General features: G+C 26.5%; 1 protein-coding gene across 4 annotated transcripts; it reads left to right on the top strand.

Annotated features, from left to right (window-relative positions):
* The first annotated feature begins 159 nt into the window (after window positions 1–159).
* LOC132943687 (phospholipase B1, membrane-associated-like) lies at window positions 160–27,453 on the top strand. Of its 4 annotated transcripts, XM_061012730.1 has the most exons (12): window positions 160–360; window positions 605–717; window positions 2,727–2,855; window positions 15,581–16,304; window positions 16,466–16,592; window positions 18,639–18,865; window positions 18,953–19,166; window positions 19,277–19,503; window positions 19,577–19,736; window positions 21,302–21,456; window positions 23,274–23,430; window positions 25,080–27,453. In XM_061012730.1, exons 5-12 carry the CDS (start codon window positions 16,571–16,573, stop codon window positions 25,220–25,222), a joined length of 1,305 nt encoding a protein of 434 aa, XP_060868713.1. In that variant the 5' UTR covers window positions 160–360; window positions 605–717; window positions 2,727–2,855; window positions 15,581–16,304; window positions 16,466–16,570; the 3' UTR covers window positions 25,223–27,453. The 4 variants fall into 4 exon arrangements, with proteins under 4 accessions (XP_060868713.1, XP_060868716.1, XP_060868715.1 ...); XM_061012733.1 differs by lacking the exons at window positions 160–360; window positions 605–717 and adding an exon at window positions 2,536–2,553; XM_061012732.1 differs by lacking the exons at window positions 160–360; window positions 605–717; window positions 2,727–2,855 and having other exon boundaries at window positions 16,293–16,308.

The following is a 27,453-nucleotide window of genomic DNA, read 5'->3' on the forward strand; positions in this document are numbered from 1 at the left end:
ATCTAAAAACAATATTTTCAAACTAAGTTAAGACAGTAGATGCTTTTGTTGATAACCTTGTATATGTATAACTAATCAACATATTTTATAACAATATACGATGATTAAATGCACAATTATTATATTATGTAGATAAAAACAATATAATATTATGCAGTTTTGTAGGTTGTTCAGTAATTTAAGGGGAAAAAAAGTTCCAATTTTTAAAGTTTAAATAATAATTTACTTATTCGTATTATTATAGAAATTTCTAAGAGTCGAAATGTATATATTTTGTATTCATGTTTGTGTATCAAATTGCCAAATACAATACGGGAGCTAAACATAATGCTATTTGCGTACATATATAGAACATTTTGAGTAAGTTCGTATTATTATTATTCTATTTTTATTTTATTTTTTTGTGGCCGTGACAATGGCAGACAAAACTCGAATTTTAAACATTATTGTATTATTGGGTTGGTGGAATATATAAACGAAAAAAAAAGAGTAAAGTGTACGAATACAGTTGAACGAGTGACAAGGTTACGGTGCCCTCAAAAATCGTTGCAATGTTTGTAATTAATGTAAATCATAATTTACCGGTTTATTTATCTCTCATTAGTTCCAGGACGGTTGGGCGTTTTTACTTGTTTGGTATTTAAAACCCACTCTACGTAACTCAATATCTATCTCAATAAAGATTACTACCACGAATGGAAGAATTATATCGTATAGGTATGTATTTTTTATATTTATTATTAAAAACCAAATGATAGCACACTATACTATAATATTATAATAAATTACGTTCAAATACGTGAAAAATATGTTGTATCAACATTTTAACGATAATCAATAAAATAATAAGTAATAACAATAATACTCACTAATATAACAACTAAAATATGTGAATAACGTATTTATTTAGTCAAATGTTTATATAATAATAAAAATAATTCATGTATATAATATAATATGTATACAAAATTATTGTTAGTACTCTGTAATCTCGGAAACCACAATAGCTATCGAAGCTTTATTCTCGTATTAGGTTCGGTGAGTGCATTCATTGGTTTTTTTTTTATTAGGTTCCGTCGTTCCGATGGAAAAAAAACTCTTTACGGGAAATACACTTTTGAGTCAGCTAGTTATAATATAAATAATATCATCGACTATACATATAGTTAGTGTTTGAAGTATAAAATATTTCACTACATGGTAAAATATTTCACAAAAACGTGAAACATTGAAATTTTTTTAATACAAATATTATTAATGATGGTTATTTTATTATTTATCAATTATTAATTATATAGTCCAAAAATACTAAGTATAATCATTGATATCAATGGAATATGAGTGCTGTGGTTCACATATTATACTGTAGTATATTATAATACATATAATATTTTATATTTGTATCATTTAAACATTTTTGTACGTTTTTTGCCAATATAAACATTTTGAATACCATTTTAAATGTATAATACCAAAGGTTAGGTAAGTATATTTTTTAATTCTTTTTTTTTTTAGCTTCCGTATTATTATTTCAACTATTATAGCTCAAAAGTTAGGTATTAGAGAAGAAAACATAAGTAAACAAAAGGTTAGGTATAAATGTACCATACAATTATGAAGGTAATTGATGAAAATATATGTAAATATAAAACTTATTTAAAAAAAAAACAAAATTTATTAAAATACTGAAATCTTTCACAATTTAAAATTTTACGAAATTTTCAAACACTACATAAAGTATATAATACAAAATAACGATTATAACATAATCAATAATACATTATATTATATTACAGTAGAACTTCGATTAACCGTCACTGTCGGGACCGGGGCTATGACGGTTAATCGAATAGACGAGACATTTAACGGAAATTTTGCAAAAAAAAAGTGTAAATACATATACACATTTTTTTTTTTTTTTTTTGGGGGTTTTTTCCGGCCTTTAAGACCATCCCGCAAAACAAATTTCCCTCCAATTTATTATATTTTCTGCTATATCTCTCCAGTTTGCTCCTGAATCAACCTCTTTAACATCTTTAACATCTTTCCTCACACAATCTTCCCATCTTAGGCGTGGTCTACCTAGTGGTCTCTTTCCTTTCGGTTCTTCCCTGATTACTGTGTTAATCATAGCGTCTTTTTTCCTCCAGGCGTGGCCTATACATATACACATTTATTATATTTTATATTTATATTATATATTTATCATATTTTACGTGTGCACTTTAAAAAAAAAAAAAAATACTTACATTGTAACAAATTATAAACATACATACCACACATATTATAAAAAAAAATCTGGCATTTTAAATCGTCTAATCGCCTAATTATTTTTTTTTCGGTGGTGACCGATGACGGATAACAGAGAGTGACGGTTAATCGAGTGACGGTTAATCGAAGTTCTACTATATATTATAACACATAGGTGTCATATAATATAAAAATTTAAAACATTTTTGTAAATTACAAATGGATTTTTGATATTGTTTGTGATATCGCAGTTTATCGCAATTCACTATAATAATTACCTATCGTTTCATATCCATGCGTATGGTAAGTATAGGTACCTACATTTGATTTTTTATTTTATTTTGTGTTCATAATATTATATAATTTATACCCTTAAATGTATATTATATAACTTACATTAAAAATTATATACACATTATGTACTTACATACCTGTATAGTGTATACTATATATTATATATTTATTATATATTATAGTGCCCAAATGTGCTACGACATCAGAACAAAATATTGACCAAACGTATTACGATTACGTGCCCAGACGTGTTGCGTTTTGGGTAAAAAAATATGTTGTAGCTGTTTTCTCTGGACCTTCACAAAAGCTAGGTATGTTCCACAGATTTAATAGTGTTATACATAATATTAATAATAATTATTATTATTATTATTATTAGAAGCCGTTTTTACAAGTTTTATTTATAGATACAATATTTCAAATAATCAATACGTTTAAATAATACAAATAATTATCAAACAATATTTAATATAGGTAGCAATTCTTTTAAAATAATCTATAACATAAGTATGTTGTTTCAAATCATGATATAAAACAAAATAATATTATTGTTAATGTTTGAAAATTATTTATTATATATTAATTTGTTTTAATGATAAGTAATAAGTATTTCTAAACCTAGTGTATATTTTTAATTAAATATTAACAGTGTGGTAATTACAATAATTAGCTTTTAAAAAAACATTTGATCAATCAATTTCATGTAATTATGGGTAATATTGTAGTCTGGGGATTTTTTCCAAGGATTTGTATTCTGCAATCGACTGTCCGTATATTATAGTTCAGTGCATTTACTGTAAAATTATATTGATAATCTTACCAATATACCGACATAAATCGTTTTATTGTGATGCAAAGTAATGTGATCCACGGTAACTATAATAGTTTAATATAAAGTGTGTAGTACGAAAAAATTATATTTTAGCCTCTTATGCTAATTATAGTCTATAACACTCAAATGTATATTATATTTAAAAAATATAAGCCATAGTATATTATTCAACTAATTATTACTATACTAATAAAACTTCAGTTATTTGCCCATTGAAAGGTTTTAAAAAAAAAAAAAGTTTTTATTCAATGGAAAAAAAATATGAAAAAGCTTGTAAAAATTATTCAATCGAAACAGTTCCCGGAAAACTTTAATCATACAATATTAGCTTTATAAGTACAATAATTATGCAATTCCTGGTGTAGGTACTTATATTTATTATAATATAAATATATCGAAATTAGCAACAAGATAAGTTAAAAGTAAATTAGGAGTAGGTACCTATAATGAGGCTATATTATACCTATATAATATATGTACAATTTTTTTTAGCATAATTTCTCAGATACATATTTAATATGAGCTTCTAATCAAAGTTCTACCAACTAACTAATATAAATTATAATATAAGACTGATATAGACATGCATACAAAATAAAATAATACAATAATGTTTATTGTTCACAATTATATCCAGTTTATCTATAGATATTTTTTTTTTTTTTTTTATTGATCGTAAGCTCGGCAACTATGGCCATTAGCTACTTTTGTTTTTGTTTTGTAGGGGAGGAAATTGTAGGTTTAGAAAACACGTGCATTTTAGGTGTGGCAGATTTTTTATTGGACACCCGTAGGTATCTATCATGCCCGGGTGGGGGATGGTGGCACTTATCTTCGGACACCGTGACTTGCACTAAGAAAAGTGCCGCCCGCGGCCGAGGTTTTGAACCAGCGTCGGTGCGCGTCGCAACCGACGCCTTATTCCACTCGGCCACTCCGTCCCCCCTATATCCATAGTTAATAACAAGTAACAGCAATCATTTATGGAGGTTTTCTTTTTTTGTGGCGTTTTACTTAAACAAAAAATTAGCGAAAATATTTTCTAGTACCGAAATTAACGCGATAATCTTACAAACGTACAAATAAGCCGCTTTTTATGCTACAAACCAGTCTGTTATTATATATCCCACCGAGGTTTTCATTTAAAAATTGTATAATTTACACAACAAGTTGAAAACAACTCAAAAGGTAGAAACGTACTTAATACTTATATTATACAAAAAATCAACTACTTGAAGAATATATAAGATGATTATGAAATGTGGGTATTGAGTATATTTCTACGTTTGACCAAAGTACTAGTTAGATAAAATTTGCTATCAGAAACGACCCTAAAATTTTGAAAATTGAAGCATATGTCGTGTTTAAAAATGTGATGATTAAAGACCGGATTTATATTATATTGTTACATATCGTTACTGGGTTTATGCAGTCTTATGAGAGTAAAAAATGTGGACGATTCTTTCAATTCCGAATGCGTAGAAAAAAGTTTTTTTTGCCTATTTGAGAATATTTAACCCATTTAGCATATTTTGGAATATTTCATAAATTGTGAGAAAAAATTTGTATTTATTTTGAATTTTAATATTACGGTACCCAGAAAAAAATTTTGAACATTTACAATTTTTTTTTTTTATCATTTCTAATTCTCACTAAAGTGCAATAGTATTTCATTAGGATACGCAACTTTTAATACCTAATTAATACTATTAAAATGATATTGAAAAAAAAATTTTAAAATGCATATTTAGGCAAATAATGATGTTTATTGATTATTTTTGCATATTTTAGCATATTTTTAAAAATTTTAAGAGATTATAATGGGAATATTTGAAGGTTTTTTAGAGAATATTAGCATCATATTTTAGGTATCTTAAGAGGATATAAATCCGGTCTTTAATGATGAAATATAACGTTGTTTAGGTACAGGACACACAGCGATAATTTTTAACCTTTTTATAGCCTTTCATCCATAATAATTAAGATCAGGTGTTTATAGGAAGATGGGTGGTTGACATTTTTTTCAATTTAATAAAAATTAAGAACTAATATTAACAAAAAGCTGAAAAGTAATACAATAAGTTATGATTTAATAATCATATTTTATAAGTAATTAGGCAATATAGTAATAGTATTATTACTGTATACATTTCAATGGTTGGCAACAATAATGATGGATTCCAATACACAGTGTTTCTACGTATTGTGTTACCTACAAATTGTATACATTTGTAATATAATGTTGTATTTACACGTCACACGAATTACATGAAATCACCTAAAAAGCGCACAAGGTAGGCAAAGTGAAATATAATATAAAAGCTAATACCATAGCGTAATATAATAAAATATATATTTTCGTACAATACAAAAATAATGTTTGTATTTATATATTATTCAAATTAAATATAAAATTTCACAACAGTATGTGATACAACTCTAGTTGTCCTTATTTATTCGAAACACAACGTTTTTGTAAGGCATTTTGTAATTCATTACAACAGATATTTACATATAATTAAACAACTCGTATTAGTTGGTGTTAGTTTTCTCAAGATATCTTAACTCATATTTTTGAAATATTAATTAATATGATATTATTGTTTTTATAGTGTTATTCCACAGTAATTGTGTAACATAGTATTTGCTGTTGGTAGTTTTCCGTAATAAATTTATTTTAAATGATTATATATGTTGTGTTATTTTTGTATCTATTTAATATTTAAATCGTTTTCAAACAACAACAAAATTAATATAATAATATACATATAACATCCATATTCATTAAATTATTTTACAATCAAAATTATTACAAGTACTTGTATAGTAATAATATCTTAATATTTTTCTGCCGAATTTGTTTCCTATTGCAATTGTCAATATTGTATTTAAAACATTTATTTTAAGGGCTTTATACCGTTAAAATTATAAATAAATATTCACTGGAATCATTCATATTAGAGATGTTCTGGGTAGAAAATCTGGTAGTAGACCGGGTACCGAGTACCTACTGACTGGGTAAAAATGTTAATACTAACCAGGTATCGAGTATTGGCCGGGTAAAAATGTTAACACTAACCGGGTATCGAGTATAGGCCGAAGTGCAGAGCTGTAAGGTGGGTTTCCACTACATACGTGTACGTTGGCGTGCATATATTGACCGGAGACGTTCGCTATGAACGGTCTCAAAAACGTTTCCCGTCAGTTAATATATCATATTATATTCTTAAGTTATCAATATAGAGCCGTGTACACGTGAAAAGTTGAATTGGATCCAACTCCGTGGTATCATGGTCAAGCCTGTGGTAAGAACGTATAACACTCTGGTATACCAAAAGCTTACCGTGTATACCAACCAATCACAGAAAAGTATTTTTATGCACGTACACGTACACGTATCAAGTGGACACCCACCTGTAGACTGTAAAGTGATGACTCATTACGTCTTATAACTGAGAATATTTGTATAGGAATAATTTATATTTTATAATGGGCTTTGATTGCAGATTGTTATCATATAATTTATATATAAGCATTAAACAGTAAACACGAGATTTTGTTTTGTAATTCGTAGAAGAAAAAACATGATTTGTTTATAATCAACTGACTATTGGAAATCAGTTCAGTATATAAACATTAAACAGTAAACACTAGATTTTTTTTTTTGTAATTCGTAGAAGAAAAACATGATTTGTTTATAATCAACTGACTATTGGAAATCAGTTCAGTTATTCCAATATGACGTACTAAAATAAATTATAATTTATTACCCTAGAATTTTATATTTTACCCGTTATACCAATTATAGACACTTATGCATATATTTATAAATAGATTATCAGCGTCTGCCATTGGATATGAGTCGAGTAAAAATGTAGGCATTACGCCGGGTACCGAGTAAGAGCTGAGTCGTAAATATGATATCGAGTACCCGGAACATCTCTAATTCATATTAATATATCCAGCACATTTGCATTAAAAAATATAAACTAATGATGACGAGTTGCATTATAATTTTTATTCGTGTGTAATGTTCATTTAAAGAACAGTTATTTTTTAATTATTAGTGTTTTTATTTTATATTTCATTATCCATAACACTGTAGAGTTACAAGTAATAAGGACAATCCTCATTGGAAAATTGATTGGTCGTGCTATATTCTTGGTGACTATATAATCTATAATCTATACATAATTGATGAGTTAAAGTAAATTTTAACAAATTACAATATTTGTCTATGCACTATTGAATAAAATGAGGAACTAACTAAATAAGTTTTATAAAGTACTATAGTTACTAAAGTACTTAAGTCACTATTACTAAAGCAGTAAATACATATAAATAACAATAAGTGACAAACAAAAGCTTTTATGTATTAGTCATAATACATATTATAGTAGATGTACCATGTATAAAATTAAATCAAAAAATGTAATTAGTTTGATGTAAATAAGACAATACCTTGAACACAAGGATATGCGTATTATAAGAGTGTAAAACAAAAAAATGTATAGCTTATATTATTATAAAATTAACTGTCGTTTTGTTTACATGACAACGATAGTCGTAACGGATGAGCAGACACAATATAATAGTGGTACATGGTACATTGGTACCTATTGGCTATTCAATAGAAGATAATATAATATAAATACAAAACAGCTGACTAATTATTCAGATTACCATATTTTCAAAATACAAACCTATGATCTGACATTTAACTGATTTGGTAATGTCATTAAATGAAAATTATCTAGTCGAATAAATCCAAGTTGATTAATAATGTTTTTTCATCCCGAGATTCAATAATAATAATAATTAACTAAACCAAATGTTTATAGTATTTCTAGTAAAAAATATAAAGTAAATTCTAGTAACATTTTTTAGTACCTATGTAAAAAGTATAGTTAACATTGTTTCCTGTATTCGTATTACTGTTAAACACGATACGGCTACATACTTGGAATGATTAATGTATTAACACATAATAGGTACGTATAACGAGGTTCTGTACTAACATTATTTTAAAACATGATCATGAGATAATAAAACTCAATAGTTTATTACCTATCATAAATATTTCAATGGATAAAATTTAGTTACAAATCTTGCAATATAAAATATAGTCACAAGTTGTACTGTTACTTGTTAGTTAATAAGACTCGTCCATACTTGAAATAACTAATAAGTGTTTTATTTATTATTAATTTTAAATAAGTCCTTTGAAAATACATGGTTTACTAACAGTAGAATATTATATTATATTTAACAATATGTCTCAAGCAACATAATATCTATTGGTACACTTCACTTATATACCTATACTTAAATTGAAAATGACACTTCCACTACGAATAAATTAAATGGTTCTTCTTCTTCTTTTGGGTTATTCGGCCGCTAGGACCATAATCCCGTCTCACAACCAATTCTCCAGTCGTCTCTATTCATCGCCAAATCCTTCCAGTTTACTCCGCCTCCTAATTCTTCTACATCCCTCTTAACTATATCTTCCCATCTCAATTTCGGTCTTCCCAGTGGTCTTTTTCCTACCAGATTCTGTTCCAGCACCATTCTTAGTAGAGAGTTCTGGCTCCGCATTGTATGTCCTGTCCAGCGCAGCTTTCTTTTCTTGATCGTCTACTATGTTATTTTCACTAAACATTTCTTGTAGCTGTTCTGTTAGGTTAGACTATCTGTTTTTTCTTCTTCTCCACTCCCCTGTGATGTCATCTTTCATTGGACCGAAGATCTTCCGTAATATTTTCCTTTATAGTATTAATAATTTATTTTCATTTGATTTCCTTAGTGCCCAGGTTTCCTATCCGTACAATATCACTGGTCGTATTAAGCTGGTATACAAACGTCTCTTTATCTATCTTGATAATGACCTTGAACTTAATAGTTTCACGAGTCCATAATAAGTCCTATTTCCCGCTTGGATTCTCGAGCCTACTTCTTTGGCTTCTTCTATTTAAATTAAATGGTTACTACAATACAACCTGTTATAGGTAATACAATATTAACTATACCAAATATACTATCAAGGAAGTTATCATTTGACCACGTTAAAGTTGAAACAATGAAGATATAATTTACCTACAGCTTAATCTATTACTTTTATTGTTGACAGTTAGTTAGTTTGGTTTTATAGACTATAGAGCTGCGATATTTGTATTAGAATTCAGTAATTGACTCAACAACAAAATCCAATACAATTTTACTTAGACTATGCCCGTTTTTTTTCCATTAACGAACGGATTAACTTTGAATAAGACTGGTATACAATTGTATTCTTCGCTTAGCTTAATAGGAAAATTAAATGATTAACGTCTTGCAAAACCTGGGAGATTACAATAGAAATAAAACTGACCAGAGGATGTACATAAATTACATCCCCCTTCATTCATTAACTTTGATAATAAATTCAAAAAATATGAAAATAATTGCAAATTATTTTTTAGAATTTTAAAATATGTCGTTTAATTATTATAAGCTAAAAAACATTTCGGAAGGGACCAACTTCACGCAGTCACCTGACTATGTCCGATCAATTTGGAAAATGTGCAAATATGTTTTCAATCAGTTTTAAATTAGACCCCAGAATAGTTTTCACTTTTTAGGTTATAAAGTTTAATGACATATTTTCAAATCCTAAAAGTAATTTTCCTTTATTTTTTAGATAAGTTGGTCGGATAGTGTCAGGTTTAACTTTAAATGGACATGATCAGATGTCACATTAAATTCAAGATAGGTATCTACACAAATTTTTTTTTTAAGATATTTATGTATCTTAGGATGTACAAATTGAGTTAGTAAAATCTATGATTAACGTAAATAAAAATTATAATTATATATTATAAAAACAAATTGCTTACTGTTAGTTATTTACATTTTTTGTATCTAAAAAATTATTATTTAATTGTATACGATGTACAAAGCTGGGCAAGTTAGTCATTTTTTTCAACTAGTTGAAGTTGTTACTTTAATAAAAAAACTAACCAAGTTAGAATATAAGTGAGTTTCTGAAACTGTCCAAATTTCTAACTTAGTTATTTATAAGTTACCCTACGTGCATTAAGATGATAATAAAATCTATACGATGTCAGTTTTTGTTTTCAAAAGTGACATCACATTGTAACATATATGTGCCATTAAATAGATTTAGAGAAAAAAAATATTATATTGCGATATCTATATTACGAAGCGTTACAATGGTATATGTGAATACAATAAGTATAGTTTGCTGGAAGTTATCAATTGGTATCAATAGTTATTGATAATATAAGTGTGTGACTTCACAAAAAAATTACAACGATTTTTAATATGTGAAGTTCTAAATCAGTTTATAATATACATATATTTAATGTTGGTATATTATGATATAATATCTGAATCCATCGGGTTTTTATAGAAAATTATTAATAGTTTCAATAATATTACAAATAAATCCATAGCTGTAGCATTGTTGCATACTACATAATATTATTACCTATATTTTAATTAATTGTTCAGTTTATTGTTGTTTAGTTTTTTAATACCTGTTGTAATAAAAAATTTGTAAAACATGATATTTACTATAAATGTATTATGTAGGTACTATTCTTTGCTTAACATATATATTTATATATCTACATAATTTATATTGATGTATTGTTTTTAAAATATAATTAAGTTATTATTTGTTTTAAATAATGTTTATTTAAACGACCTATATTTATAGTTTGGTGAAAATAGTAACTTAAGTTAGAGTAGAAGTTAGAAGTTAGTTTTTTTTATACCTAGATTAAAAAACCTTTTTATTGAAATGTAAATAATAAGTTATCTAACTTCAATTATTGATTAAAACTAAAAATTGAATTAAACCCTTAGTAATTTGATCAAAATGTTCTATTTAGGTAAATAATAATTTCAATTAATTGGTATACCACAACCACTTATCAGTTATTAGAACATAAAGGGTGAAAAAAAATATTTAACAGTATGACAACTTAAAATATTAATATTAAATAATAATACCTAATATAATCTATATGATATTGTGATATTATAATATAGTTATTAAATCTTAAGTATAGGTGATATTGTAATAGTTAAATAGTAATATAGATAAACGGGTTAACGTATACCGCCGATAACACTACCACGAAAATTCGGCATCGTGTCTACACTAATTGGTTAATCCACCCGTATAGATACTATTTATGTCTAGTAGATATCAACATTCTACAGACTACCCGGAAAAGCTGTGGTTCCTATGCGTGCATTATTATAAATACTAATAATTAATAATATATAATATGAGCCAATATAATCTATACAGGCATAATATAGCCATAATATCATGATTGAGGAACAGCTTTTGGAATTTTGGAATGAAATGAAAATAATAATAATAACTAGTTAGTTTTTTTTTCTAACGAGTTAGATTAGACAATTTTATACATTAAATTCAACTAGTTAAGTTACAAAGTTAATATGAACTAAAACTAACTAGTTAAGTTAAAAAGTAACTTTCTAACTTAACTTTAACTTTCAACTAGTTAGTGCACAGCTTTGACGATGCACTATAAAAGTTATAAATTTTAATAAAAATTACAATGTAAAAACATGTGTTTCATTCTTTATAAAATCATTATTTGTAAAAAAAATATTATTTATTTGTACGCGGTGTACTATCTAACCTACTGTTATATAATTGCATTATTGTAATAATTGCAAGTGTACAAAATATACTCAAATATACTACGTACCAGCAGTTATCAGTTCTTACTGAATAAATTTGTACATCCTAAGATATACACAACGTATTTAGTAAAAGCCCAAATAAAATTATGATTTTAAGCATTAACTGAGTGCAAACAGTGAATCCTAGCACTAACTACTAAAACCTAGCTTAACCTAATAATCAATATTTTACGGTAACATAATATAATAAATATATAATTCACATTTAAGTGATCAAACTAATATTAGGTCATATTTATATATTTATATGAAACAATTTGATGGAATTGGTTTGACGGAAATCAACCGATTCGTCTGAAGAATCCTCTATGTTTTTATATCCGTTGAATACATAATATTCGTATATTTGATCATGAAAAAATAACTTGAATGTATTAATGACATTTCGTCAATTAACTGTCCAATTTCGTAAGTCATATAAAACGTAATATAGTTAAAATTTAAAAATTTAAATTATCTATTATTTACATTCTACATGATTTGTACCAGTTATAGTAAACTATCACGTTTTAATGTTTTATCAAAACACGGTAATTCGATATAACGGTCTACTAACTATAGTCCATTACAAATAAAAGAAATAAATGTAAAACAGGATAAATCTTGCTCCTTTTTGTTAGGTTGGGTTAGGTTTTCGTGTGAATTCGTTCATCTCGCCCTAAGCTCAAGCCAATAATTTATTTCTTTTTCTTTTAAGGCACCTATAATAATAAATTGTGTAATATAATATATATATAATTTATTGGATCAGTATTAAACAAATATTATGTTTCGAAAAATATTATAATTAATATTATATTGAATAGGTTAATATAAAAATATGAGAAAATTATTTTTTTGATATGATTTACGCACCTATGTTAAAGTATTTAATTATACCTATATTTCGTATTAAAATAATTGCTTGTCTTAATAATTAAGATATAAGATATCACAAACTAAACTGAAATAGATTCGGTTGAAGAGGGATATTTTTTGACATTTTCCCAAAGTTCTTCATTATTTTCCGGATAATTAAGAAAATAAATTATAAATATAATATAATATAATATACCTTGTATATTACCTACCATAATATTTTAATCCCATTTACTTTAAAAGTTTAAACATTGATTACATTGATCGAGTCAGATCTAATTATAAGTTTTAAAAAATAATAATATATTATGTACTTGAGTACTTCAATCTAAGATAAATAATATTATAAGCTAGGAATACAATGTACACATATACTATGCTACACTATATTAAACATAATAGTATCCATATTATTATTTAATTATTCACTGTACTAAAACTGTTTGGTAAATGCTTCAAACTTGATGAATATTATAATGTATTATTTATATTCAACACGTTCGTTGTTCACTATACCTATAACATAATTTCATAATTGTTTATTAGGTGTAAAATAACAAATCATCAAACAATTTTTCTGATTTGATAATATTTCATCGCGAGGTATGCATATTTATGGTGTAATAAATGTAATAATTATTATTTCTCGTAAAAATTCTGCCTTAAACCAGTGATACGTGCACCAGATAGGTGCAGGCCTAACCTAACATATCAGAAAATTGAAATCATAATGCTACTTCTAACGATTTTAACACTTAGAGTAGCCGCATAACTTTGTGTAAGCATATAATATTTAATGACTCCATTATTTTAGTAGTGAAATATTTTCAAAATCTGTTGTTTCGTAATAGTGACTATTAAAGTATATACCTAAGTACTAGGTATCTATTATTTGAACATGGTACATAATTGCACGGACAATAATAATGTAATATTAAGTACCTGTTAGTTAATTTACAGCATATTAAATATTTTACATTACGATGATCAGAAACCACGACGAATACAGTAAGTTGCAAATGCATTCAAACCATGTATATTGTAATCGTCGCAGACATGGACAATATTAGATCGTGTCATTAACCTGTTCGAAAAATGAAACTAAAAGTGTTGCTGGAATTGAATTTCTCACGCGTACTAACTTGAGCATACCTACGTCTACGTATGTAGATGCGCGTGCTGGATTGCTTATCGAGTTACACCCAAATATATTAATATTGTAAGCATGTGTATGCTAAAAAATTCCATATCGGGGGCCAATAAGTTTGATGAGTGCAATGACTGATAAAAATAAAATTATTAAAATATGTCGTCATCACGCGTGGTCGCTATAGTCCGATAAAAAGACCCGATTACAAAAATATTTACGAGAGAAAAATAATTTTATTATACAGTATGGTTCGTGTTGGTCAAACGTTAACCAATATACCAATAGAATTTCAAATCAAAAATACTATTTTGACATTCAGAGTTAATGTAAACAATAAAGTTTGTAAATACAACGGTTCAATTTTAAATATATATTATTATGACGTGTTCAACATTGGTATAGGTTACCCATAATAATTTATAAAACCTTAATATATAAATAAAAAATCTTTAGTAAGAACTTTTGACAATACCAAAAAATTATGTTTTTATTTTCATTGGTCATAACTTACAACTTTAAGTTATGACTAGGGCGATTTCGATGTTTTAAAAACTATCGAAAAATAAGGTTTTAGATTTTGGCTTTATTAACAACTTATCTTAACTAAACCAACAATTACATAAAAACTAAATACCAAACTTAGGCGCATACAATAAATAATCAGTAAACTATCTGGAAATAAATGGGATCGCTGTGTAACGTATCTCCTACTAACTAATTAGTTGTTGTTTCAATCCCGGATTAAGGGGGGCATGGCCCCGGGCCCACAACGGATATCGAACAATAGTGGGCACCTGGCGAGTAGTAAGTTTCCAATAGTGTATCGATAATGGATGTATTATTACAATTTGGCCCCGGGACCAAAATTATCTTAATCCAGGCTTGGTTATTTGATTAAGTCCCGGTAAGACACCACATCTGATATTCGCTGATACAGATGGAAAAATACCTAAAAACTATTTATGCAAATATTATGATAACAATAGTTATCGATATAATATTTTTAAAATTCCTAATAATTATCACTAAACGCTCTTACAATCTATTAATGTAATAATATATGCACTAAAAATATGACTTATTTTGAGCTGTTTTCGGACATTTTCAGTTTTCAATTTTTTTAGTTTTTATTTTTCTATAATTTTCAATAAAATGTTATTTGTTGGGTCAAAAAGCGTTTCACGAAAATTTAACACAATCAGTTACAGTGGACCCACTTGTAACCTACTGTACAGCAGAGCAACACCCACTTGCCCACCTTCTTTTTTTACATATATTTACATGAAACGAATTATGTACTTGAAATACATTGTCTAGAGCACTCAAAAATAATACACTTGGTATTGAAATCCGGGACCTAGTTACAACAATTTGAAAGTTAAACAAATCGTATTTAATAGGTATTAAATATTTAAATAATAAAGCCGGAACCCAATAATCGGATGTTATAGATACGCTGAAATACAATCCTGGATCAATTGATACATTTTGGAATTATGCCGATCACCAATCTGTACCTACGTTTATAGTCTCGTGTTCAAACAAGCACCGACAAGCGGCATCAAGGTTTCGTCCTAGACCTTGTTGCTGACGATCACGGTCCGGAGGCGGCCGACAAGATATACGCCGATGGTGTTTATAGTAATAATGAAATCTTCGGAACGTTTTTTAGTAATTACACGCCAGCTCAGTCGATTATTTTAACGATACTATTATATAGCAGAACATTATTATGATATTAAGTTATACATATTTTATTCAGATTTTTACATATTTTTTCAAGTTCCTTGATTAGATACGTCTCCTCCTACCGACCGTGGTTAGTAACCAGCGTGCGCAATACATATATAGGTGCATGTCCAGGTAGATGTATACATGATTACACGAATACTGTATAATGTTAATATGTGTCGGTGAACGCTGACTACCCACCCGCCAATTCCGGCGGCACGGCGGGCAAAGGACGCGCGCACAGGTGGTGGCCATCGGAAATAAAGATAAATACTCGTCGCCGTCGCTAAGGTCAGACGTGAACGCTACTGCCGCCGTGAACTTGCCACCACCGTCGTCGTGCCCGCGGGTATGTTAATACGACGACTAAGACGACTACGACGACGAAGAGGGCGGCGACGGAAACAACAAAATTACACCAATGTAATATTATTATATCATTAGGTAGGTATGTGTAGTATTTTTATTATTATTGAAAGAAACGCGGTTGGCGCTAGGCGGAACACGCGCGTACGTTAAATTATAATATTATATTATTTTACCGTTTTCGCACATTATTCTCATACCGGTGTATACATAGTAAATTACTATATTATCGATTGTAGTTAGTTGCATCTTAGTGATAGTCGCTGCAGCAAGTCAATGTCGAAGCCGTTGTTTTAGTCCGAAAATACGAGAATCACACGTGCGGTCCAAACGAAACGAACGCGATGAGACGATTTTTCGAAAAAGGTGAGTGCCTTATTATTTATTATTTTTTTTTACTTTCTCGTACATTTTATAAGTTGTAGTTATTTACATATAAAAAAAAGTTAGATGAGTTTTACACAGTTGTAACGGTGTTTTTTCGACAATCATAATATTAACGATCATGTTACACGGTAGTAACGGTTATCAGGATTTCAAATAAAACAGATATTATCCGAATGTTAAACGGATTTAAGTTATTATATGCTATTATAATAGTAACATTGCGTGATTAAGGCATATTTTGTTATGTTTACTGTCTTTGTAAAAACTAGTAGATATACTTTTATAGTTTTATTATTTATTTTTAAATTACTTTTCCAATCAATTCTTGACTTTGGTATAACTATCCGACTATAAACTAGTATTATTAACTACAATTTATAATATCTATAATAATACCTATGTATTTTTTTATAAATATAAATTTTTCGGAATTAATAAAAAAATAATTAGTACAATTATATTTTTAATCAATATTATTAATTTATTGATATTACATTTTTATTGGTATTATCCGACATTTACATATGACATAATATCCCAGTTTAAATTAATTTGAAAGCTTGCAATAAATTAGAAATATTGACAGTAATCAGGAACGATTGATTGTAAAATATCATAATTTGAGCGACAAGAATTTATTAAAAAAATATTCTACGGCTATATTTTTTTTTTGATTTCAAGTATACCTCTTCAATATTAATACGTCAGCCAATATGTCTAGAAATAGTTCCCAATTTTGACAAATTTCATCAACGTTTTAAAATTTGAACATTTTGAACCCTTTTAAAAAATTTATTTCACTTTATAGTAAAATTGTTTATTAATTTCAGTAAGAAGAACTTACGAAGAACATCATACCTATTCAATTTTTAAGCTATTTTATTTCAAAAAAACAATTTTGTCTAACATAAATTGAAAAAAAAACCATAATGTTGAATATTTTTAATAAATACAAGTACCTAGCTCAAAAAGAGGCAATATATAAAAATCAAAGAATTTATCATTTCAATAAAATACTAGTAGGTACAAATATTTGGAGACATTTTCAAGTCTATACAGTTTTTAGTTTTTGAATAACAAAACAAAAACAACATTTTAAATTCAATTCTTAGATAGGTAAAAGAATAAAAATATTGTATGGGACTTTAACAACAAAATAACTATTGAGTTTTAGCGATTTTAACAAGTTTTGTCAAATTGTTGATTCAAATGGTTTTTAACCCTATGATTCACAAATACATTTTTTTTGTCACATGTTATTTTATAGTTTGTTACGAGTATTATATTTTTTCAGTTTTCTAATGAACCTAGGGTGATGTAACAAAAAAACAAAATGTACAGCGTTATCAACATTTATTGTGATTTCGATAGAATCTGTAAAAAATCTCACAAAAAAATAACAAACAATAATGAAAACATGGTTTTGATGTTATACCACGGTGACTCGCGATTAATTATGAATTTGTGACTATGTATTTTTGAAATTTTACAATTAGATTTATCAATGAGATAAATCTTATGAGAAACCATGTTTCAAATTGTTTAGATATTTTGATCATAAACAAGAATGTTATCATACATACATAAGTTGAGTAAAATCTAAAAAATACTGAGAATTTCACAATTATCTATTAATAGCTCAAATTAACATCTAAAATACTTTTTAAAATTTTATTATATCTATCTTTAAAATATCAAGTCTACAGTTATTCAGTTTTGAGTTACAATATAAAAGAAAATCATTTTCTTGAAGACTGATTTTTCATAAAAATTCCAGATATTTCGGAGTTTTGTTTTTATTTTGTAAAGTGCTGGGGAATTTCTATTTTTTTTAAATATCGCACAGAACCTAAAAAAGTATTATGAAATTATTTATTGAGAACCATTTAATATTTTACAAAAAATTATTATTATTTGAAATTGTTTATAAGAAAATATTATTGATTTTTACACAAAATCTAAAAAAAAAATGATTGAATTATTCTATGAAAATAAAAATGAAGTTTTAAATAATGTTATAATTAGATGTAATAGCAATTAGCGTGTGCTTTTTGTGGTGTTGTACCGTCACATTGACTTGGAAATCAAACTTTCAATCGCCGAAATGGGTACATCAGATATCTAATGATAATTTGACGGGTATACCAAAATCCGTTATACAGCTTCAAGATAGAATTTTGTATCCTACGAGACTTTTTTTACAAAACATGTTCAGCTCACAGCATCAAATAGACAAATCTCGGATGTTACAGGTTCGGATAAAGTTAATTTCATTCGGGATACGAGCACATCATCAATGGTGTATTTAGGCTTAACTCGTTCCTTGTTTTATTTTTCAGAGAACACAAGATCGACAACTGAAGTCATCCAAGTTTTTTTGTAGTACCAATGGAACTAGATCTGAAACAAGGCCAACGTCTGTACATGAACTAAGACCAGGTGACTTTGATGTAATCGGCAGTGTCGGAGATTCTTTGACAGTCGGGACGGGAAGCTTTTCGTATTTTTTGCCACAATTAGTCGTCGATCATCGTGGATCATCGTGGACAGCTGGTATTATTTTTAATTAAGTATATAGAAACATAATATTATATTATGGAATAATTAATTATTGATTTATCTTACAAAGTTATTTAATTTATTGCAATAATTTTTATTATTAGGTGGACAAGGTACATGGAGAGAATTTTTAACTTTGCCAAATATTTTGAAAGTATTTAATCCAAAATTGATTGGCTATGCGTATGGCGATGCATTGGCTGAACAGCGTTTTTCTCAATTCAACGTAGCTGAAATCGGTGCTCTCAGTAGAGACCTACCATTTATGACAAGAGAACTGGTGAAAAGAATGAAAATGGATAAGAGGGTTAATATAACCGAAGACTGGAAGGTAAGACTGAAATATATATTATTTTTTTTCATGATTAAATAAAAATAATAACAACAACGATTTGTTTCAACAGTTAGTAACAATGATGATGAGTTCAAATACCTTTTGCTTAGAACTGTGCTACGGAGATTATACTACGTATGCTGAAAAACATAAACAGGAAGTTTTAACAGCATTATTATACATAAAAGAAAATTTACCACGGACTATGGTCAACTTAATTTTAAGTCCAAGTAAACTAAATTGAATATTAAAAAAATATATAATTTTATTGAAACTAATCACATACAAAAAGGTACAAACATCTATTGGATCTTTCTTATCAAAAATAAATGTGCGTATAAACAAATTATTATATTTGAATGTTAAACATTTATTTTATCCAAAATGTATTAACGTTTATATAACTTTAGAATCTTAAATAGCCATTAATTTAAATAACCATCAAAATTACAAAAAAATATTGTCTTAAATTACCAATATTTCCAGCGTGTTTATTCAAAATACTTAAGTGGGTAGAGATTTTATTAATTTCGTTAAAGATTGGTTTTTGATGTACTGGGTGATGGCAAACATTATACTTATACCTAGTAATCAAAATATTTCATTATATCAATATCCAATAAATAAAAAAAAATTATTTAAGTTATGTACAGTAAGTTATGTTTCTGGAAATAGGTAGGTATCTATTTAAGTAAATAAATAATTAAATAATTAAAATTACCTAAATAAGTCATCATTAAAATTTCATACATTTACGGTTTACCTTCAATAAATGTATGCAATTTCAATGATGGCCTATTCCGTAAAGAATTGTAAAAGTATTTTCTAATAATATTTCAGCTTGCAGATAAAATATGATAAAATTAAACTTTGAAGGAGACCAATTTTAGTCATTAAATTTTAGTGTATGTAAAATTTAATGACTAAAAATGATAAATAAATTATTATTGTAATTTTAACTTCCTCGTTCCTACTATAGTAATGCACTCTAGTGGTGTAAAATAATAACTTTTGTTTAAATATACGTACCATACGTATGAAATAATTCTAAACAAATAATAGCACTAAAATTTAAATGTATATTTTATGTTTAGTACCTATATTATATTATTAAATGGTGACTGATAGATTAAAATATTTTATTCAAGCTTTTGATATTTTTAATTGAAAATCCATCTAACATTAACAAATACTTTATGTTAACGATTGGGTCACATAATATGAATTGACACTTGTAATTCATCATAATAAGTATTTTTACCAATATACCCTGGAAATGATCTAGACAAATTTAAAACATACAATTATCGAAATGATCAATATCGTTTATTGGCATACCTGTGATTTCCATAAAATCAAATATATCTAATTATTATTTTATAGCCTTGAAATAAATTGTTTTTTAAATATTATATTTATTAATATAGGTAAGTACGTCTTATTGTATGTTAATCTACCCAGTAAAATGCTAAATAGGTACTTTAATATCTAATGATAATACATGTATAGTTCTTGGAATTGGTAACTACCTATCAACATTCGAATGTAATTGGTAACTTGATTATCGATGTCAAACTATATTAAAATAAGGTGCTAATATTATTGTTAGGTAGGTACCTAACAAATATTTTATATAAACCGCATAAGAATTTATGGTTAAAATAATTAATGGGTATGTATGTTTGTAACTCTAGTATAACACTATAACTATATTAACTATATTTGTATTCCTTAATAAAGAAATAATGTAGTATGAAAAAAGTAATAATCTAAATATTGTTTATGTGTTTTATAGATTTAGAAATTATACTTAAATTCACAAATCTGCCAAGAATTTGTTTTTTCACTCACATCCTAGAGTGTCCATGTTTGTATTCGATACAGTACAAACATAAATTGCCAGATTACATAAAAGTAATGAAACAGTTTCAAGAAGTTGAGAAAGAAATAGTAAGATTATTTTTATACAGTAACGTGCATGAATCTTAAATGTGATTTTTCATTTGAAGTCAACCACTAAATTTAATCAGTGTAATTTATGGTTCAAATATTCTAAAACTGAAGCTTTAGTTTATGAACTAAATAATCTAAATGTGTTATTTAAATGGTTGAAAATATCAAAATTTCCTGTTTTTTTTATCCGTTTAATTAAAAAAAAATAATATATAAATCACAAATCACAATTAAAACGAAATTGATCCAAATCTTCACTTTTTTTGGCTAAACCAATCTTTTAAATTTCAAGGTACTAGATATCGACCCAATCCAACTCATGAATTACATTTTTAAGGTTAAGTCAACCGTCAATGATAGCAATCTGCACTATGCAATGCAGACTGCGATAATTCTAATATTGTTGCTTTAAAATTAAATACATGTGATATTATAATTTTGAAGTTGTAAAAATTTTGATATAATTTCTAAATATAATTTGTTCTATATTATATTATTATAAAACCGTATATTTCAATTTATAAGTCTGTGCAGATATATAACGATTAGGATACAATAATTAGAAGGGATACATCAAATAGTTTTAAATTTTTGCATTTTTGCAAATTTTTTTCCTAATCTAAGCACTGCTTGTCTGGAGTGCACCTAGGTAACATTTAACAGTATTGAAGATAAACACGGACAGAAACAGTATTATAGGTGATGAAAAGTAATCATATTATTCATAAACTGACTTTCACGTTTTAATTATACATCTGTATTCTGTAATCACAGTTTGAATTTTGTGTAGTATTAACCTAAGATACCTAAGATACTAAGGTATCTTATACAATATCTAGCCAGTAGTTATTTTAGAGGTTGTTTTTTTTAATATTATTTTTTTTTTACATAACCACGGAATCCGATTTCAATATTTCAAAAATTGTTTAAAAGTATATGTAGAGACTCGTGTGTCTCGATCTAATAACAAGGTGGTTGATAATGGGAAAGCTGACTGGTGCTAGGGGTTTGTTAATGATTGCACGGGGCATTGAGATTTGAGACATGTCCCTAATCTTGTAGCTTATTAAATATAGAAATCCTTTTTATTATCTAGTCATTATCGTGAATGAGCCAGTTGAGTTGATAATTGACGTTAAATAGATCTATCGAATCCATTTAAGCCATTTAAGAAAGTTGATACTCCTCACATGAAAAATAAAAGACAATGGTGTATACTTTAAAATGTGCATCATACGAACTAATTAAAAATATAAAATTACATATTATGGAATATTAAATCCATATTATTATCCTTAACTTAATTTTCCTTCCAATTTTTACAGAGACATATAACTGTATGTAATATCATTACTATAGGTAGGTTAAAAAAGTTGTTTTAATTTAATTTAAATATTTATCATATTTTTTTTAAATGTTTCGTAGTTTTGATTATGAGCAGATCGATAAATTGTTTACTGTAGAACAAGCCGTTGAACTTTGAATTAAAAGCTTCACCGCTAGTGTTCTTAAAACGATATTATAACATATTATCACAACAATATAGTTTTTGCACAACTATTGTTTTTAATCTTAACAGTTGCCATATGTCAAAATAAGCTGGACGGGATATATTAGTATAGTCCGCATAGTAATCGTTATTATTAAACGGTCAAAAATAGTATAAATATATAATATTATAAGTGAGAATACTTAGTACCCTCCCACTTTGTTATAATCACTGGTATTTTCTTTCAAAAAATTACTTATTTTACAAAATGATGTATAGACATAAATTTGTTGCATAAAATATGAATATATTTTCTTTTTTATAGGTGGAAAATGAAGAAATGAAGAATAAAGATGATTTTACAGTTGTACTCCAAGCATTTACAGAACATCTACAATTCCCATTAAATAGGTTTAATACTACAGATACAACGTATTTGGCGAGTGATTGTTTCCATTTCAGTCAAAAAGGTTATGCCAGAGGTGAGAATGATTTAAAATCTTTGTTTAGGTATAAAAAAAAATATTCAAAAATGTTTAATTTTTAATAAATTATCAAAATAGTAGGTATTGATTAAAAAATAAAATGCAGAATTTATAATATTATAAATAGCCGTTCAATATTTTAGATTCTGAGAGGAGTTAGAAATATTAGTTTTACAACAATATTTTGTATTTGTGTGTCTGAAAACAATAAGCAGAAAAAATGATTTATTTTTCAATATGGTGAAGGTGGTTTGTAATAATCGATTTTTATCTAGTTTGTATTTACGAGTCAAAAATGCATGGTTATATTCATCTGGTTTTCGACAAATTTATTTTTTTTGTTATTCGTTTTTAATAAACATTTAAAGTTTTCTACTTACTTTTTAGATTTTTGTTTCTATAAACTTTGATAAAAAATTGTTCCTAGTTAAAAAAAATAAAGAGTAATGGCCAATTTAATACACAATTCTAAAATAATCTTTCTTTTATAAGTGTGAAGTTAATGCTGACAAAACCAAGAAAATATGCAAATTATTTTTTGTCACCCCTGTACTGAAAGTTTAAATTTTGATTCCTGTTGAGGCGTTGGAAAACGACCTTTTCCCCTCCAGCGGATAGTAAATGCTTATTTCCGGCCTCACTTTCCGCCCCCTTGCCATACAATATAAAATTGTTAAGAACTCATGCATTTTTAATTTTAATACGTACCTAAATATTTAAAATGTAATACCTAAAAAATTCTTCATAAGTTGTTCATATAGCAATTTAAAAATATCGTATATACATAAATATAATTATTTGTACAAATGTTTGTAGTAAAAATGTTCAAAAAATTGGGTATTTAAATGAAAATTAACGGATTTTATTGAATATTATTATTTTCTGTACTTAATTTTTGAAAATATTAAACTAATTTTAAATGATTTATACCCCACAATTAATCATTCATAATATCATTCTACGGTCCATCAGTGTTGACTGGATATAAATTATAGGTTATATGCAATGTTTTTAGTGAAATTAATTCAACCTTTACCGAATGAAGAAAATACCAATAATTATTTACCATAAAATCGTTCGTATAAATTGATAATAATACACAAATCTAATTGTAAACAATGATTTTTAAATTTAATTTATGTTTGACACACACATTACAGTGACAAATCCAATGTCAAGGTACACTAGAAAACTACTATACCTAATATAGCAGAAAGAGTTTTCCAGTTTTTTTTGTCATTATTTTACGAGCTTCGACTAATAACATTGTTAATCTAAATATTATACTATTACAAGTTTGCATTTTTATATAACATACTACAAGATGTCAAGATTAAATAATTATTATTAAATATTATTTCTGACTTTAAAATATAACCTATAGGTAATACGTATTATATAAAATTAAGGATTTTTTCTCATGAAATAAATTATAGTTATATATTTAATACCTATTAAACTCCCGTTTAATGACCATAGAAATTCAACGATGCAATTTTGTAAGTTATAACTGACTTATAAGTTAAGATTAAAATTAATTAAATAGTTAACTATATAGGTACGTATTTTTTTTGTTGTCAAATCCTAGTCTGAGAATGACAAAATGAAACACTGATGCATTATATTTTAACATGGTTGTATTTCAGCTGCAAATGCATTATGGAACAATATGATGGAACCAGTTGGTCGCAAATCGACTAACTGGTCTAAAGAATTCGATCGATTTATGTGTCCAACAAAAGAAGTTCCATACGTTAGTACGTGGAAAAATAGCATAATATCATTGTGATTGGTTCTAACTTCTAAGTACGTTGTTTACACTTGAATATCTTTGATATGTATTACAGCAGTTTTGTATATTCTCACTTATGTATTATAGGTATATAATATTATGTATAAAATAGTGCTTATACGTTATAGTATTTGTTCACATTGCCTCATTTCGTTACCTATTATATTATCTTTTGATTTTCATCATATTGACAATATTGTAGGTCTCATAGTTATGTATATAGTTTATCGATATAAACAATTAACAGTTACCTACATTTATATCATTTCAACTGTATATTATATTGTATATATTTAATAGCATAGCCCACTCATAACAATTTTCATATTAAGTAATTATATATTTTATTATTTTAAATTGCAAGCATATTTATAATTTTAATTTTCCGTAAATATGTACAGTTATATTTTAATAACTAGCCAATTTTATAGAAATCCGTGAAACTATTTATCGTTTAAATCATATTATACAGTAAGTACCTAACTATAATAGTTAATCTATGTTAACATAGGTGCGCCAGTAATTGCTAAAAGCCTTTACGACTTAGTACGTAGTTTAACATACTGTTACAAGTTTGCAACCATCATAATACATTGTAGTTTTCACAGTACACACGTTTAATTTTTTAATTATTAAGTCAACATAGTGTTGAGAAAAAAATGTAAAGTAATGATCAATGATATTATACCTATTTACCAATATGTTTCGTGTTTATTATAAATAATATGTATTGTGCATAGACTGATGCGACAGTTATAACATCACGTTAGTTTGTTTATTATTTACTAAATAGAATAGATATATATAAATAAATTTAGATAACAAATTAAGATCCATAATAATTAAAAAAATTATTTTTTGTTAAGTTTTTTTATTTGTTAAAGTTAAGTTTTTAGGTCTCAATGTTAATTTTTTTTTAAATATTATATAAATCACTAATCATAAGTTATTAATTATTTAAGAAATACATACTACAATAAAGTTAAGATTTAGTCATTCCAACTAAATCGAGTTAAGGTTATTAATATAATTACAAACCATTCTAGTATTTTTTATAAAATAAGTAATTTGTATTGTACATAATATCTTAATAATGTATTAGGTCTTAAAATATTTTATTCTGTAATTTTTGTAAAATAAATTTAATTATTTAAAAAAATATATTAATTGAACCGATATAACAATATTTATTGAACTAGTAAAATTTAATTAGAAAAATTTACGACCTGTAATATAAGAATTGTATTGTAATAGTGTTTGACAATTTTAGTGCCTAATAACATAACTTTAATGTAGGTGCTTATCTATATTTGATCATAACTATAGTCTATATTATTATGAACTATTAAGTATTCATACTATATGACTAGTTCGTACTAGAAAAGTTATAATATAATATTATATGTTATAAGTTCTAAAAATAAGAGTCCATATATTAACACTGCTATTATAGTGTATACTATAAATGAAAACATAGTACTCCTAATATACATATTATTCATATATAACACCTATATATATAATATATGCATAAATATTTATAGTCTGATTTAATTTGCTTGCAGCTATTGCTTCTCACAATTTTATTTAACTTTATCTAACTATTAACTATGTACCATTTTAACAGTACAAATTAAAGTGATAAAATAATTGATTTTTAAGAAAGCTTAAATGCTGCTTGTGAAATATTTCATATAAATCTATTTTGTAGCAATTTATCAAGATAATGGATAACACGTATTAAATGTACTATTATACCACGCCCTATAACACAGTAGTTATACGTTATCAAAAACCATTCTAGTTGAAATTTATTCTAAGTCTATTTTTCTAAAACAAACCTTTCAAGAAATTTTGATATCACTTAGTTATTATACCCAAACTCAATATCTAAAAAGCAAAATTACGATAGGTATTCAAATCAATAAATAGTAGGTACTTGTAGCAGTGCATAAATGTAACAAGATATTGTTACAGTAAAAAACTAGTAGGTGCCTACAATTAAATGCAGTATTGCACTAAAATTACCGAATATTAATTTTATTTTTGTATGATTAATTAATATAAAATAAAATAATGTTTATTTTCTTATTTTACAATTAAATCATTAATAACTGTAAACTAAAAAAACTGACGTTTATTTTATTTTATATCTGTCACACGTTGGTGAAATTGTATTATTTATTAAATGAATAAAAATTTTAAATATAATTATCATGTACTGATAA

The sequence above is a fragment of the Metopolophium dirhodum genome, chromosome 4 (assembly GCF_019925205.1).
Source record: "Metopolophium dirhodum isolate CAU chromosome 4, ASM1992520v1, whole genome shotgun sequence".
Classification (NCBI taxonomy): Eukaryota; Metazoa; Arthropoda; class Insecta; order Hemiptera; family Aphididae; genus Metopolophium; species Metopolophium dirhodum.